At 37.5% G+C, this 18,425-nt stretch overlaps 1 protein-coding gene across 6 annotated transcripts in view; it reads left to right on the plus strand.

The window, feature by feature from the left end:
• The window catches only part of NAV3 (neuron navigator 3), a 502,425-nt gene that overhangs the window by 426,260 nt on the left and 57,740 nt on the right, over window positions 1-18,425 (plus strand). For all 6 annotated transcript variants that reach the window (XM_079304164.1, XM_079304162.1, XM_079304161.1 and 3 more), the window contains 3 exons: window positions 11,257-11,395; window positions 14,272-14,548; window positions 16,606-17,311. In XM_079304164.1, the coding sequence (XP_079160290.1) occupies window positions 11,257-11,395; window positions 14,272-14,548; window positions 16,606-17,311 (1,122 nt within the window). The remainder of the gene's footprint in view (window positions 1-11,256; window positions 11,396-14,271; window positions 14,549-16,605; window positions 17,312-18,425) is intronic.

Below are 18,425 nucleotides of genomic sequence, written 5' to 3' on the forward strand. Positions count from 1 at the left end.
CCTTTTCAGCCTATAGGGGGTCTTTAAATGTGCTATTTCTCTGAAATTTGAGCTAAAAATAGCCAAGGGAATTATTCTGTTATCTAGAAAAAGGACTGCATCTTTCTAAAGGGTTTAGGTTCTTTATTTTTTGAAGAAAATTGTTCACAAAACAGAAGGCAGCAATGCCTCCAAGAAATATCTGTCACTGTACTAGGAAGAATACCAAAATGCTTAGTATGCATAAAAATTATTTATTGCTTTTTCATTGTGTATCTTTAGATATTTGATTAAAATATGTCATTTCTTTTTAAAGGACTTTTTTATATTTTGGCTCTGGTTTTGCATTCAATCCTGAGTGGTTTATTAGTTTGTTACAAGAAAAAATCAAATATATTTCATTTAGGAAATAAGAAATTATCTTCTAAAATCTTGGTTGCCATTTTATGTTACCCTTTATTATTTTATTATATATACATTTTTCATATGGCTAGTATATGTTAAATATTTCATTGAATATGTTTCAATTTACTAAAAGGTACATTTGTTCAATTGTTAAATCATTTCCACAATGATTTGAAATATCAAGTAAAGTAAATTGAACCATCTGGAAGCTAAGATACCAAAAGAACATTTGTAGTGTCCTATTACACCGGTTTTCTTACTGCAAGAAAGTTATTTCTGATTTTAATATGATTAAGTAAGTATAGATTGATTGAAATGTAAAAATTAGTTTCCTATGCTATTCTGTTTTTTTGACAAATCATTATTTTTATAATTTTGCAAGACATTTTAAAAATAGTGTATTGTCAATATATTTTATTTGAAAATTTCCACCTATCTTTATATCCCCACAGCTCCATGATAGTTTACTCTTTCATAGTCCAGAAACCTGAGCAGTTTATCTGGCCTATAACTTACTCCTAAATCCCTGCCTCTTCCAGACTCTTTAAAATTGGATGAGGGTTAGGTTCAAACCTCAAGTAACAGTTCCATAAGTGAGCTCCTATCCTTGGCAAGATGATAAACACATGGCACAGGGACTTTTTAAGAGACTATGAGGCCAACTGGGATTGGGTGCCACTAGCATATGAAATAAGAAATATGTTTGAAAATGTCTGGTGATAGAATTAATGACAGCTGTGATCTCTGAGCACAATTAAATTACTGTTACTGTCAATGACTGCTGTTAACAACCATGTGAAAAGCAGTCATGTAACATAAGGTGCAAATTAATAGTGTTTAGATTTTCTGCAAAAGCTTGGATTTCTGGATTAATCCAAGTCAGGATTAAAGATAATATTAAACCCTTCAAACTGAATTTATCTTAAATTAAGCTATGTCAATAATATAAATTCCAAGATAGCCCTTTAATGCAGAGCAAGAAAATCTTGAATATTTGAGATATTGAAAAAAAAAAAATCAAATATCAAATAAATGCTTGGATGGCTAAACCTCTGTAAATAAGTTAGGTTCTGAAATCTGTGTTTCCTAAACTCAGCACCTTGGCCTTTGTGGGTGACAAGGCTAGAGGGTCTTGAAAATCTCCAAATCTCAAACCTGAATAAAAATATTCCTTGAACTTATTTATTTTAAAAAGACTAAAGATACACCTGAACTACATAAAGGTTTTGGTTTTGCTAATTTATAAGCACTCTGATTTTTCATGAATACATTTAATTCATATTGCACATTTCGTCTCAGAAATACCTCTGCTTTGCCTCTGTCTTCCTGTGGCTGTGTATTTGGTTCAGAGTTAGGAAATAATTTTTGACCTTTGTGTTTTAAGAAAAGTTTTATTAAAATCAGCCACTAGTTTTGTCCAGGCAGCAGTGATGAGCAAGACCCCTATGGCCAGATGCACAGTGAGTGTGACCACTGGAGCCTTTATTCCTTTCTGATGCTGAAAATCAGGTCATGCACATGCAGGAGAAAGTCCCTTCCCACCTTCTGCTAAAGCTGTAACCTGGGTCATTACTCAGCAAAATTTGGGAGAGAAGCAAGAGGTATGAGATGCAATCATGGCAAAACAAAACCAAGCAAAGAAAGACCCTTGTGTTCTGCTCAACTTGTCCTTTGCCACACAGGTTGTCGCGATGCTGACTGCAAGCAGTAATCCTATTATGCTTCAGGAAATAGGCTTACCTTGTTATCTGAAAATATTTGGGTGGATCAAGCTGTCAGAGAGGTTCAGGGGGGAAGGTTTTTATTAAGAACTCTTTAGGCCTTGAACTAGCATCTTTTCCCATAAGCACAGCTTATTGCTAAACTCAGCAAACCAGCATCTCCTCTTGAGACCTGCAGGGAAAAAATAACTTTGTACTGTGTGTGAGGAAGCACATTGTACCCCCAGACTGAACTCATTTTACACTTCCAGAGGCACTGTTTTTCCAACAGTTCTCATGTGTTCAGAGATCCTTCCTGCAGCCAGAATGCCCTTCCTGGAATGCTCTACTTGGATGGCAGTGCAAGGCTGCCAACTCTGGGACCCTGTTATGGTAAGAAGGTTATTAGGGAGTGCTGCAGTGAGGTGACAGGGATATGAGGGGTCCAACTCTATGTCGTTGCTGTCAGCCTACACTTGTAAAGGACGATTTAAAAAAACCCTAGTTAAATTACAAATTCAATATAAAAAAATTTGCTTAGTCTCTGTCTGCCACATCTCCCCATTCTAAGCAAATGACAGTGTGGGGTAACAAATACTTGTCACAAGCCAAAAACACTCCAAATTTTGCTGTACCACAGCAGCAAAGCTGTATAAAACTCCTGGATTTAAGACTTGCTACATCATGGAGATTTATAGGATGAGTATCATGACTAGAATGAAGACAGATTTTTCATTCTGCTAACATAGTTATGTACACTGTTTTTTTTCAGATTGAGTTAAATCAGATGCAGACAGGAAAATAAATCCCTGCTTCTGCTCATAAGCAAAAACAAGACAGGTAGTTCTAGGAACAAAGATGATTAAGCATGAGAGACTGCACACAACAGAAGAGGCTACCAGTAAATCAGGATTTTGAGACTGGGCAAATAATTACTGGGAATGGTTCTCCTCTGAGCTATTATCGGGAAGATCTGTTTGGTTTCTTAATATGCTGTAGAGACAAAGCTGAATAGAGGTTTGATATTTTAATTCCTCTCTCCCATCTGAAGCAGTTGACTGACAGCTTGCAAAAATGAATGGAAAATTCTTTTTGTCTCAGGGTGTTTAAGGGGCTGGTTTTGGTATGACTTTTCTTTGTCTATAAATGCAGATACCATGACACACTTCTTTATGTTTGGGGCATCATATTTTTCTTCTCAATTTTGGGGATGGGAATTGGCCATACACAAAGTGAAGAATGAGATTTTTGCTTCATAAAATAATGAGGTAACAAGAAGTAATAGGGTTTTATATTGCTTGTTAATTTCTGAAGAACCACATGGGCAGTTTGTATTTTGTTTTTTTATGCTCATTCAACTAATGGCAATTAGCTGGTCTGAATCTGCATTTGAAAAATGTAAACATCTCTTATATCTTGTGTGTAGAAAACTTAACAAACAGCAGCAGGAAGACCATTCCATCAAAAGATTTTTCTCACTTGGTTTGTTGTGATATGGTCAACAGCTCTTGATGGAATTACTTTCTTATATCTTGCTTCCACCCATACATTACTATTTTCCGAAGATTGTTCAAAATATAATTAAAATGGATGCTGTTAATGTGCCTCATGTAGAAAAAAATGAAACAAAGCTGTCCATTCCAGAAACAAAATATCTTCTTAGTTGGATATTTATTGTTTTATTCACTTGCCTTAATTTCATTTTTCAAAATTCCTTCTTCTGATTGTTTATATGTTCTGTTAGGAATTTAGAGCTAGATAATGACTTTCTGCTGTCCCTATCATGTCAGATTAAGTGTTTTATTCAAAAATAAGTGGAAACCAGAAGGGGTTCTGGCAAGGACTTATTCAGATCCTGTGGTGTGGGTATGCAGGTTTTGCAAGGTATGTATAATTATCTCAAAGAGTGTAAATCTTCCATTAGCTCTTTTTTTTTTCCCTGCTGGGTCTAAAACCAAATTATTTCTTATGGCACTTATGAAATGCTTGGAAGAATATGGAAATTAACTGACCTTGCAAAAATGCATTTTTCTTTAATTGTGCTCTTGGGTTAGCTCTATTTTCTGCTGCAGGATATAATTTTCTAAACAGATCTTCTTATAAAATAAATTTCTAACATGAAATAAAAGTCTTTGCAATGTGATACTGCAACTATCACATTAAAGCAGTTGCATTCCTATTAGTTTTAACTCTAAACAGTTTTCCTTCAAATATGCTGAGTACATCCATTTTGAAATGTACATGGCATGATTTTCTACCTTCAAGACCTCAAAGTAATTCAGGATTAAGGCTTCAGCAGTCACCTTGTTTCTGTATGACAGGTAATGCATTACACTTCCTGAGGAAAAGGTGATGGAGTATGAGTAGTACTGGCCATGTTTTCATTTAGCTATGAGCAAAGAATAGCCATAGGGAATTTTACGGCTCCTGTAAGTTTCTAGTCTGATTCAAGGCCTGGGCTTTGGCTCTCACAATCTGTGGAATGAAGGAAAGTATTGATTTTACAAACTCTGTGCCCTCTTGAATCTGACTGTGAAGGGTCAGTGTAGCTGTTTCATGAATAATGAGCAGCTGAGATCACAGCAGAAGATTTAAAAAGGATTAATTCATCTTGAATTGAACTTTAAAGGAGAAATTTTGCCAGCTGATATATTGGCATGTAAGTGGGGAGTTGCTTGAAGTAAAACTGTCCAATTATTTTCTTATCTTTTTCTCTTAATGAGCTAAGAGATCATTTCTGTTCTCAAAAGTCAATTATGGAAGTAGCTATAAAATCTTTATATTCAGCTGAATCCTTTCTTACTCTCCTGAAACATGACCTGAAATATGGGTGTCAGAGAAGAGAGTTCATGGCAACAGCCCAGAATGCATGTTAATATTGATTTCACTGGTGTGCTGTGGAGCAATGATCACCTGCATGGAGTGTGTTGTGGAGGCTGATTTTTCCATTTCCCCCTGTTTTGTGGATGTTATATATGTAGAAGTAGATTATACTCTATCTTCCACTTGCAGGGCTTATTCTGTGTGAGTAAAGGTGTAACAAGTTCCAACTTTCTTCTGTGGACATATATTTATACTTTGCTGTTATCTCCCCAGTGTTTCCTTCTTACCCTTTGAATATACCTGCCTTTGTCTGTTGACTACCTAGGGGATTAAATGCTGACTTTTTATTTCCTAGCTCACATTTAATGCACATCACTGACACAAATTATCTTGCACCCCAGGTAGTTGTTCACCTCACAGGCACCTAAATCTAGGGATTTTGTGGTTTTAGAACAGCGTAGTTTAAATAAGTATCTGTTTAACTGAGGATGTCCTAGTCCTATCTATTGCAGTAGACTACTGTGCTAGCGTCTTATTTGGCAAATATGGAAGTGTGCTCTACTAATCAAAAAAATTCCTGGTGTTTCTCATACATCTACTGTTTCCATGCAAAACTGTGTGGTGATATCAGATGCTCTAAGAAAGGGACAGGGAGACCTGCATCACCTATGGATTCATTAGCATAAAACCATGAGCTGTATGCGGGCAAAGACATGGGTATCACCTTACTGCTCACCAGTGATCTGCTTTTAGAATGGATTTCTAGATCCTCAAACATTCAGAAGTCAAGTTTCTGTTTAGCTCTGAATGTTACTCTTGTGTCATGTTCTCAGTTATCTTACCTGTCCTCTAAGACCATTCCCCCCCCAGCAGGAGTACACTTGGGCACCACCCTGCATGTACCTGCCATGGCTATAAAAGATTTAAAAGTGTTTAGAAGGGGTTCAAAATTCAAAAGCCCAGTTACCATAAAAAGCAAGTAAAGGTTATTTTGCTAGATGTGTTCCTCGAATCACAAATCCATACAAAAGTCCCTCAGGGTATGTGAGTTCCATTGGCATTAGCAAGAATGTGACTAAGGATTTCTCATTCCTAATCAAGTACATGTGTCCACTGTGGTCTAAAGCTCTTCATGTGCTCTACAAAACAAGTGACAAATACAGTGCTATTTTTTTCAGCTACAGACCTCCCCAGAGAGAACAGTTATTATGATTAAATGAATGCTTCAAGAGGAAAGATTCTGGTGTTGTTTTCTAGATCTGTATTTTTGAAAGCTGTAGCTCCTGCTTCTGCTTGCAAAAATGGTAATGAACCAAAGAAAACAACGTGAGTAACTCATCAAACTGTGCAAGGACTGAATGCATTGAAGGAATCATTTTCTGGTGTTCACGATAGCACATTGGCTGGAGTCTTGCTGTGTCTGATGATCTTATGAAAAGCTTCTTTATTTGCATACTCAGGCACTTTGGCTGGAGATGGTCCCTAAAATTAATGAAGTATGCCAATGTTAAAACAAATTCCAGGCAGTGACCCAGCTTAACAGTATGGTGAACTTCAATAAGCTGGCAAGTTTAAGGGCTTGTAGGAAAATGTTGAAAGTAGAAGCAGGAAGGGTGGGTGGAACAATGGTCATGTCTAAGTGTTCTGTCATGTCCTGTCTGCAACTAGACTGCTTTGATTTTCTGAAACAAGTACTTTGAAATGAAAATATTTATATTTAATACGGATTGTTAATACCACTTCCTCTTGTGGTATTACCTTCAGAATTCATCCCTCTCCTTATCCAGTGCATTTTTACTTTCAGATATCATGCAAAAAAACTAGAAAAATGTGTTGCATATTATCTGCAGGTTCTCATTATGTAGGCTACAGTCAAACTGCATCTTTGCCCTAAAGCTCTATTGCTTGCCTGCTTGGTGCATGAAATAATGTCTTTTTTTTTTTTTTTTTTTTTTTTTTTTTAATATTCCTCATTTGGTTCACATACTTCAGTGTGTGAACTAAAAAAAAAATCCCAGATACTTGTGGAAAGCATCAAGATTCAAGAGTACAGCTGAGTGCATTTTATCTTTCTGTTTGAGGATATTTGGAATGTGTTTGTAATCTTTGTTCAGTTCTACATACTGATGCTAAGCACCATGTTTTGCCTTCAGACACCTTGCTATTTCCAGAACATTATATGATAGGGAGGTCAATGAGAGGATTATTATGAGGAGATCTTTTCAGTACTAGCACACACCAATGAAAGAGAGACAAAGAGTGGTAGTGAAGACTAGCCAACTGTGTAGAGAGCAAGTTTCTCGACTTTATGGAATATTTGATATGGTCAAGGAGTTGAAATGTTACTTGAAGGGTTTGAAGCAATTTGTGAAGCACTGGGATGTGTGCAATACTCATAGCCACCCTCACCAGTTAGTGACAATGTCTTGCATCAACATAGGCAAGAATTGTTCAGATTTGAAGATGTATGCTAGAATTGGGGGGTGAGCTTTAACTAGTGCAAATGTCTCATTGGCACAACAATCTCATTGGCATAAAGGAAAATGTAGATATGAGCAGAAAGAATATTGGCAAGGTTACTGCAAAGAGTCTGGGCAAAGTCAGAGGGCATGAAGTATGTTTTTGGATGAAAACTGTAACACAGTGGCCATCAGTTTAACCATTTGAGCATGTATTTGTCTCCACTTTACAGGTGTAAAGCTGAGGTGCACCAATAGTAAGGCCAAAAAAGTGGTGCTAGATTTGGACATGCAATTCGAATTGATACTAACGTAAATGTTAAGGCAACAAAATGTAGGTTCAAAGCACATATTTCCATGCATTAAATTTTTGCAAGTTGAATGCATACCACTAAAGTAAATTAGAAGCTCTTTATTGGTGTCCTGTTTATTTTAAAATGTTGGTTAAAGTCACCTTTCAGATTGTAGGTAGTCTGTTACACCAGGGGCTTCAATCATGCTTCATATAATCCCATTTGTTACTTTCAGCTTCTTTAAATGATGACAGAAAACATATTTCCTTAATGCAAAATTCAGATTAATCCCTTAAGCAGACCTCTTACAAACACTAAATTAATTAAGCATTTCTAGAGAAAAAATAATACGTGTTATCAAACACTGTTAGGTGTTATATGCATTCACAATGAGAGCAGTGACTACTGGGTAGTTTGTTGTTCTCTGTTTGCTGATTTGAACCCAAACAAGCAGAATGAGCTGAGCTGCTGAAAATAAAAATCTGTCAGTTACATGCAAGCAGAGATTTTGAAGACAATTATGAATTATACAGATTTAAGATTTCTCTTAGAAACAGCAAAACTCATATCCTTAATGAGAATTTTATGTCTTGCTGAATATCAAGGTTCTTCTACAGATCCTCTTGGGATCCAAGGGTTTCTACATGAAGTTGCCAGAACTTGTCAAAACAATGCACTTTCCACTGGGAATCAGTCTACCAGATAGCTGAATACCATTTGGTGACATTTTCTTTTAAAGAAATCAGCCTGAGTCTAATGCCAAGAAAAATGAAGCAAATTCTGTCAACATTATAAGTATTTAAAATGTGGTTTTTAACAGCAATGTGGTATAATGCATTCATGAGCAGCAGTGATAACCTGACCTGTCATAGACTCTGTAGAATGTGTGAGAAAGTGAAAAGTAAGTGAAAAATAAAATTTAAAAAATGAAAGATAGATCTCAGACAGTATATTAAAATATAAATTAATATTTTTTAAGGAAGACTAGGAGGAACAAAAACTAAAATTAAAGTTTGCTGTGGACTCCCACAACTTGTTTTCAGTCTCAAAGTGATGCACAATACTTTTATCAGATATTTTTGTAATGAGTTTGCTAGTTTAAAGGATACATTAATATGAGTCATCAAGAATTTTTTTCCAAATTATAGACAAGGCATTTTCATTATCAAAAACATACTTGACTGATAGCAGCTCTAGTATCTCAATTTGGGGAAAGAGGTCTGTAAAAGCAGAAACAGTAAATACTGAAATACAAAAATTTAGATGCATGAGCACATTAACATTAAACAACTCTGGATAATACATTAAAATACAGCTTCCAGGATGGCCATGAGTATTCCCTGAACAAACTAATAATCCACTGGTGACTGAGGTGTGATGAGTGTGAAATTCCTCAGAGAAGCCATAATAGAAAACAAAAAAATCCTGAAAACTTTGGCTGTAGAGAGATTAGTTGTATTTTGTGAATTTGCTGAACTATTTCAGAATTTAGAAAATATAAATTCTCTTACAGAGAAAAAGGAGTCCAAAATGAAGTATGAAAAATTAAATTAGAGTATAATAACAAAGTGACAATGGGAAAGAGGATGAAATTTGATCCCAAGAGTCTTAGGTAGACTCCTTCTGGAAGTATCTAATATATATAATTTTGTATCTGGCTTATGATCTCTTTTTTTTTTTTTTTTTTTTTTTAAGTGCAGCTTTTAATTAGGTAATATCTTTTCTACAACATAATCACATTTATAGTATTTATGTTTTTATCCATTCCTAAGGTTCTCAGTCTTAACATTGTTCTTCTAAAGGTATATTCCCATGCGGTACATAACATTTTATTAATGCCTTTTTAGCATCAGTGAAATTATGCATCACATTAGACAGGGAAAAACACAGAAAGCCTGTGAACAAAATGACTAGTGCTTCAGAGATGGTTCTTAGATGAATGTGTACAGCCTATTATGTATGACATTATAATTTCATTATTAAATCACTCATGTGTTTATCACCTGGAAATGTAGCAGAAGACATATTTATTTGTAGTGATTGTACTCAGTGGTGAAAAGTGCAGTACTGTAATAAACTCTTGCCCTCTGAAATATGTTTATCTTGTCACTGAGCTGGCTTACTAATGTGATTTTCCACTTTGCTCAAAAGAAAGGTAATGCATGCTGCAGTTGCTATGATACAAGACTAGTGCACTGAACTTTCTGGTACATCAGCACACATTTTGTTCCATGCAGTTCCCTGTCACTGCTGCTGTCTCCCAAAACTCCAAATGTAAAATAAGGATTCACAGATATTTTTCTTGTTTGCTCTGAATGACTAGTGGCAATAGTACTGAGCTTTAATTTAAGTAGAGGATTAAATTACATTTGTTTTTCTAAAAATCCTCTCACGAGGCTACAGCAAAACAAGGACAAAATGCACTCTCTTGTGTTTAAGACTTTATCAGCAGGTGTAAACACCTGGCTTTGTCTTTCTAGAAGTTATATATCTAGGAAAGGCTTCATCAACCCCCTCCTCTCTAAGAGAGGAAAAGTCAAAAAGAGGCATCTTCAGTGGGCAGTGTATCCCACAAGCCTGAGACATTTTAAGCCAGGATGCTTCACCTCCTGGAGGAGAATGCTTTTAATATTGGTTAGAGAGGACACCTAGATAACTTAAATGAGAGACCTAAGTTTTGTATTCCTAAAATTATAGGAGATGAATCCTATCCAGATGAAAATGATAAGGTGATTTTTTTTTTTAAACTTTTGGCCTGTGAATAATCCAAAACAAGATGAACAGGTGGGGATGTAGCAAAAATACTGGAAGTACGGTGCTGTATGTGACAATAAAAGTCAAAATGTGATGCCATAGAGAAGTAATTCTGTGGAGAAAAGTCTGAGAAATACAGATAGATCTCCCTTCCTTGCAAAAGAAAGGCATTTGTGGGAATTGGTAATCATATTCCTGTAAGGACAGCCTCTCGTTTGCATCCTTTGTCTCAATCTCCCAAAGCAAAACAGTTGACAGGCTGTGTTTCTTAAGAGATGTATAACTTACTCTCTGTCAGCTCCAGTGACAGTATTCTCAGGGATTCCTAATTTGATGACATGGCACCAGCTAGGCAGAGACTGAAGACAAGAAAACAAAACTTTTGAAAATACTGGCTTCTTGCTGTCAGTGCATTAGTGTGCAGTAAAGATGGTTTGTTGTTTTTTTTTTTAAGCCTGGCAATTCATCAGGTCTTCTCCAATGTATTAATAATATTTTGACTAGCAATAACAGGTAAGCTTAATGGATTTCCCTGCCAGTGTACTGAATGTGATTGCAGTGAAGCATGAAAGGAACTATTTTAATGACTTACACTTAGACCTGCTGTTAATTTTTCAAGGACACCTGCATCTTTCTTTCATTAATTGAGCAAGCAACCTCTTGACTGCAAATGAATAATTAATTTAAAAGTCTGAAGAACAATATTCATTGTACCTTAGGAAATAGTACTGGAAAGTTTCTGGTAAATCACTTGAAAAATAAGTAATCTCATCTATTGATTTTGAGATGCTTTCTACCTATTGAGACATGGTATGTAAAGTAGATGTTCTCCTTTCTCTGCAGCTGGGATGACAGCAGCTCGGTTAGCAGTGGCCTCAGTGACACTCTTGACAACCTCAGCACAGATGATTTGAATACCACCTCCTCTGTCAGCTCTTATTCCAACATAACAGCCTCTTCAAGGAAGAACACTCATGCTCAGGTGAGTAGCTTTGTTGCCACTTGTTGCAACACCCCCCAAGCATGCAGGATAATGAAAAAGGTTGACAGCAATACCTCTAAACAAATGAAGTGTTCATATCTTACAAAATCCTCTACTACACCAGAATGCAAGAATCCATAGACTCCATTGACTGAACCTTGGTCTGTGAGCTGACATTCCAAATTCCCTGCTCCCAGGGCATGCATCATTGCTGAAGGTGCTGGCTGGTGAGACCCAGCTCTGCCCACCCTGGGGCAGCCCCCATTGGTCCCAGCCCCTGCTGCATCCTACCACTGAAAAAGCACATATTTATGGGTGTGTGTGTAAAGCTCTTGTAGCAAGTGTCCAAGCATTTCTTCCCAGCTCCCTTCAAAATTGCAAGTGATAGAGAAGTCAATACAGAATCCTTGCAGGACTTGGTTCCTTCCAAAAAGGAAATAAAACCAGAAAAGTTTGTCTCAATAGGAAATATTCTTTGCCATGTCATCTGTTTACAAGCAGGGAACTTTGACACTGAAGACTCAGCACAGAGAAAGAGTGGCTGCCTCCAGTGATTTGATGTCAAGTATCCAGGGCACAAGAGAGACACTTCTGATTCCATTTAGACTCCTGCAGGCAGCCAGTGTCTGCAATTCAGAGGTCTGTTTTGTCAGTGTAGACTGCAGCAGACTCTGTGAGCAGGACAAAAACACATTTTCCCCAGACAATAGGGAAATATAGTTACTTTTGGAATGAAAATTACTTTAATCTCCAACAGGACAGATCTCAGACCAATGCTTATTCATGAAAAGATAGTCACTCAAATGCCAACATTCTTCAGCCCTTACATTGCCTTTCCCACTCCATTAGGGACTTCCATGATTGCTTACTGTGTTCCCTTTCACATCAACAATGATGGCCAGCTAGTTCTGCTTGCTTGTCATCAGGGCTGGGAAATCTCAGGCTGATAATTTAATTCTTTGTGGTTTTGTTTTCATTTGGATTATCTTATGTTCTAGCTGCTCTATAATAAGCCTCTGTTTTATTTGCTAATTGTTCAGCGATAGACGGAGAGGCAGAACATGTTCAAATTTTACTTTCATTCCAGAGTTTCTTTATATTACGAAGACTAGGAGAAAGTTCTTTATCAGATATGCCTTTACTAGGTACATTAAGTGGAACTTGCTGTATTCCATGCTAGCTGGCAATCTTAGTCAGAAGCTAAAATGAATAGAATACTCATTTTTCTGGGTTCTTTTCAGTCTTAGATATACTGCAACACAGAGATCCCTTTCTCAGTCTTTTTAAGTGATTGGAACAGTAAGGACTGAGACAGGAATTGCAAATTTTGTTGTTTTCTTATTAAAAGAATTATAGTGGTGAAGAGAGTATTTTAGAAAGTATTGTATTACTCGTTTGTTTTTCTAAATTATGCAGTTTGCTTTAAAAATGTATGGCTAAATGTTTACAGTCATTCATTTATGGTAAAATGTCTGTAAGCATGTTGTTCCATGTTATGCATGTTGTAACAATAACTTTAATGAAAACTCTATTTTGAACGACCCTGCAATATTTTTGTAGATATCTCCTTGGGCTTTTTTCATGTTAATCCTTACCCATAATCTGTGCTATCATGTCCAAAGCATATATGTAATTATGGAAGTGCAGAGAGCTGTTGCATTTTGTACACCTCAGCTGACAAATATGCAAACAGGAACTGGTTATTATGTCGGTCATCTAATCAGTATTAATCCTACTTATGACAGCAGTGGCTAGGAAACAGCCACAGAGGGGTCTCTGTGGTGAAGGAGCTGTGACAGCACAGAATAATAAATAGCCTGTCCCTCAATGCAATCCATTTTGCAGCCCCTCTTAGGCTGGTGATACCTGAGAGCAGCAGCATATTTTTGCTGTTAAAGAGGGGCAGAGGCAAGCAGGAGTGGTGAGAGGGTGATGTGTAAATAAGGCTTCAGACTGAGGTCAGAAAGCTGCTGAAAAACACAGAAGGGAGAGTTACACTGAGCAGCCTGTCAGCACAAAGAACACCAGTCTTGTCAAACACAGAGGGTATGGTCAGTCTCTGCTTCTATTTAAGCCACTTTCACAGCTTCTACATTGTCTTGGGCTGCTCCCTCAGCACTCCCTTATCAGCATGCCTCAGGGAAGGCAGGTGCTCTGGGGTGTTAGGTCCTCACTGGTGCATCCTCCACATGGGTCTGAGTTTTAGAGGGAGAATGAGCTCAGCTGTTTGTCTTCACACCATGGATGAGTAGTGCTGGCACAAGCCTCTCTTCTGCTCTGTTAGCTGATACAGCTAGAGAGAGTTTCTTGATGGAAACAAATCATTTCTGTGGAGGAAAGCCAACAGCTGTAGTACAAATAATTTTGGGGAAGATGCTATCCTTGCTCACAGGTGGTACAACATACTCTGTTCTGCTCGAGAAATATTCCTAATCTTGTCACTGGAAGTCTTGGATAGGAAAAGGCAAGAAGCTACACTGAGCTGATTTTAATAGTATGTTCAGCAATTTGCTCACCCAAGCTCTAAGTAAAACCTCTCAGCACTATGATTCACTTCTGAAATTCAGACTGAATTGAGGAGCAATAGGGTATCACCACTGATGATTAGAGTGAATTGCTGTTTCATTTCATTACAGCTTATCTATAAAGGAAAGGGATTAAATCTTTTGAAAATGAAAGAGAAATGTCTATAGCCCCAAATGGCTATATTTTGTATATTTTTAAACTTTTGGAATTAGGATACGAACGTTTTTGAAGGAAAGTTTCTGTGGCCCTTTCTGCAAATAGACCAAATTCTCCCCCCATACTATGATTTAAGAAATCACCAAGTAATGGAGATGCTGGGACTGACCATTTCTCATGTGAATCTCTTGTAGCTGAAGACAGACTCAGAGAAGCGCTCAGTGACAGACAGTGAAACTTGGGGCAGCACTGAAGAGCTGAAGAAGCCAGAGGAAGACTTTGACAGCAGCGTAGACAGCAGTGGCAAGTGGAAAGGCCTTCCCTCGGGGCTGTCTGAAGAGTCAGAGAAAGGGGGGCAGAAAACACCTCTCTCTGTATCACAGACTGGGTCTTGGAGAAGAGGCATGACTGCACAAGTAGGAGCAGCTCAGTCCAGGAACAAAGCAGGAACAAGCGCACTCAAGACCCCAGGTAGGAAACTTCTGTAGTTCAGATTACAGTGCTCTTAAAATAACTGATGGATATTATATATATATATAATCTATATGCATATTGTCCTCTCCTCACAGAAATTACTGCAAGCTAAGATTGTAATATTATAACTTTTTCATTTCTATAACGGTTTGCTACATGCATAATTATAATTTAAGTACACATGGGTGCATGCATAAGAAAAACTGTGATTGCATTGTACTATGCTATCATCTGTGTATGTCAATGTCTATTAATTCTTAAAAGTATTTTTGGATTCATCTGTTCCATATCCTTATTGTCTAGAATACCTTAGCTTTGATAATTCAGTATATGCATAGAAATGGCCAAATATTAAAGCTGAGTCAAAAAGATTGAATATTCAAGGGAAGGGACTCCAAATTATATTTTTAGTTATTTCTGAACTAAATCACATTCCACTTACCATGGGTGTTCTACAGACCAGTGTTAAGTGATGAAAAGTGATGAAAAATGTCCTTTTACACACTTTCAGTGCTAATTTTGGAAGGCCTCTCAGAAGTAATAACCACTTCTGCAGTCTAGTTTTGAAGCAAAAACTACAAAGCTGGTGAAAAATATAATTATTAAAACCATCTAATCCTAATCCATCATTTTACTAAGGAAATGTGTATTCTCAGTAGAACATTTTCTGGAGCTTTTTCGTGTCCTGACAAAATTGTGCCTGCTTCAACCCCTTGTTGTAAAGGCACCTAACAAAGATCTCCTCAGGAAAAATTCCTACCCTTTGTGAACCTCTTTTGTTTCTTTGCAATTTGGAACTGCTAAACATTGTTCACTCTCTGATCTGTGAGATCCCTGAGGAGCACTGCCATGGTGATCATATGGATACAGAAACTATAGCCCTCTAATAGCAATTAAAAACAAAGATACTAAAAGGTTTGCTGCATGCCAAGCTAAGCTTTCCAAATCTGTTTTGGTCAAGGTGATCAGGCAGCCACTGTGCAACACAGAATTGAGGCCTTGACTACTAATGGTCTATGTGTTTGTTGGGTCAGGGTCTGATCTGGATCATGGCATGTGCATCTGTTTGTGTAGCATAAAATGTGTGCTGGATAAAAGCATGAGTGGAGGTAGTTCTGCTTTGCAGGTGTTACTCTTTACTACATTCTAGTTTCTTAAGAGAAATTGAGTCATCCACCTCCAAGGCTTCCATAATCACTTGAAGACTTAATTAAAAATTTTGGTATGTTTTAGGAGTTATTAGTGGTATACAATAGATGCATAGAGATAAATTAGAATTGAAATGGCAATTTTTAGTTATTTGTAAATTAGGAAGAGGGTAGTTTCTGATATAGCAGAACATCTTACTTTGACCTTTCTGCACATTACAATAAAGTTTTAGAAAATATGGAAGAAACATAGAAATATATGTTATATAGTCACAAGCCTACACAGGACTGAAGAAGACCTCTCAAAAAATCAAAAATCTTGAGAAGACATGAAGGATATGACAAAGACCAATTAACTTGTGTGTTTGATAATGTTACAGATCAAGACGATTCATTCCATAACATAATCTCTCCCTGATAATTTTGTATAACTAAAACCAGAACAAACTTATTCATAAGCTAAAAAGATGTAATCAGTGAAAATCGAAGAACTCTATAAGTACTACTAATTTCTACATGCATAATTGATGTCATACTTCAGGAAATGGTTATAACATGTAATGTATTATTTTGGAGTATTATTTCTTTCATACAGAAATACAGTTAACAGAAAAAAAATAGTCAAAATTCCTTATAGCTCATTCAAGATTATTTACTACAACTATATTTTCCACATATATATGATACTGGAAGTCATCATAGGAATGTCAAGCTTTTAATACTTTAAACTTACCTGTAATGTGTCATACCTGCTACAGATGGGAGACTAAAGACCAAACCCGTCTGTTTCTTTAGGGAAATTCTATTTGTGTATTTTTTCATTTTGAAATTCAAACAGTGTTGAAATTGCATATTAAGAATTGCAGCTTAAACACAAGTGATCTTTTCAAATATACTTTTGCTTAGGAAAAACCGATGACGCAAAAGCTTCAGAAAAAGTGAAAACTCCCCTGAAAGGAGCTTCCATACAGCGATCTCCATCAGATGCAGGAAAAAGCAGTGGTGATGAAGGGAAAAAGCCTCCCTCGGGCATTGGGAGATCAACTGCTACAGGGTCGTTTGGATTCAAGAAATCTGGCTTGGGATCTTCTACCATAATCACCACAAGTGGAGCGACCATCACCAGCGGGTCAGCAACGCTAGGAAAAATACCAAAATCTTCAGCCATCAGTGGGAAGTCCAACGCAGGGAGGAAGACGAGCTTAGACGGCTCCCAAAACCAGGATGACGGCGTCCTGCACGTGAGCTCCAAGACAACTCTGCAGTACCGGAGCCTGCCTCGCCCATCGAAATCCAGCGGCAGCGGGATCCCGGGCAGGGGCGGCCACCGCTCCAGCACCAGCAGCATCGACTCCAACGTCAGCAGCAAGTCTGCGGGCGCTGCCGCCACCAAACTGAGAGAGCCCAGCAAGATCAGCTCCGGGAGGTCCAGCCCTGTCACCATCAACCAGACGGACAAGGAAAAGGAGAAAGTGGCCGTGTCGGATTCTGAAAGCGTCTCGCTGTCCAGCTCCCCTAAATCCAGCCCGACTTCGGCAAGCGCCTCTGGCACACCAGGACTTAGACAGCCAGGATCCAAATACCCAGACATCGCTTCCCCCACGTTTCGAAGGTTAGTGCATTTCTGTGATCCCCTGAAGTTGCAATATTATAAAGCAAGGATTTTCAATATGTTGAAGTAGTGTTCAAAAAGCCTTGTCAGGGAATATTTTGCCACAAACGAATCAAGTACAGGTAAAGAAAAGGGCAGTACTTTTTTTCATACAACATAATCATTTCTTTGATATCTGAAGACCTTACCAGACCTGAAATGGCTGCTGATCCTTGAGCTTTAAGCATTTTAGGTACATCCCCACATCCATAGCTTGAAGCTTAGAAGGTGGACTCACTGATCCTTATGGGTCCCTTCCTGTCAAGATATTCTATGATTCTGAGTTCAGCCACATGTGCAGTTTCTTCTGTGGTAAACCCCTAAAGGGAAGAAGGACACTATGTTCAGGCACATTCTCTTAATGGAACAGGCATTACCATATTGTGGATGGAGAACTGAAGAGCGCTTTAAATTATAAAGAGTTAGATTTGCTTTCACATTGTTGGCAGCTCCAGCTACAGACGCTTCATTCATTATCTTAGCAGCTTTGTTACATTTTTTGACACAAACATTGGCAAAATTGTAAATGCTCTATTGTACCATTTCTGGAAGTATAAATCCGGATAAATGCTCCGTGACTAGGGATGGAGCACTTGCTCTGCTGGAGAAAGAGCCAATAGTGCCCTCTCGTGCCTACTTACCAAAACAGCATCTCCAAGAAGCTGGGGAGGTGCAGCTTAGTTTTGTGGGCTTAGTAAAATGTAAAACGGATTCATATATTATTAGACATGCTTACTTTACATCACGATAAGTTTTGCATTATATTTACCTTTAATTTATAAGCTGTACATTAGCTGCAGCTTAAAATATTTTCAGAAATACATTAAAACATCACATGACCTTTTAGTTCAAATTTTAGAGGATTTGCAATTTATTTTTTTCATCATCACCATAGGATTTTTGTATCTAGAATTGCTAGATTGTATTATGTGAAATAAATTTTTATAATTCGTGTCCTTGGAGACAAACTGTGCCAATTTAAATGGTGCAGAAATGGTGCAGTTTATTCTGTCTGAGTGGTTACAACATGACTGGTGACCACATGACCAGCTGTGCAGAAAAACAACGAGAGGGG

This window comes from Erithacus rubecula (assembly GCF_903797595.1).
Source record: "Erithacus rubecula genome assembly, chromosome: 4".
NCBI classification, from domain to species: Eukaryota; Metazoa; Chordata; class Aves; order Passeriformes; family Muscicapidae; genus Erithacus; species Erithacus rubecula.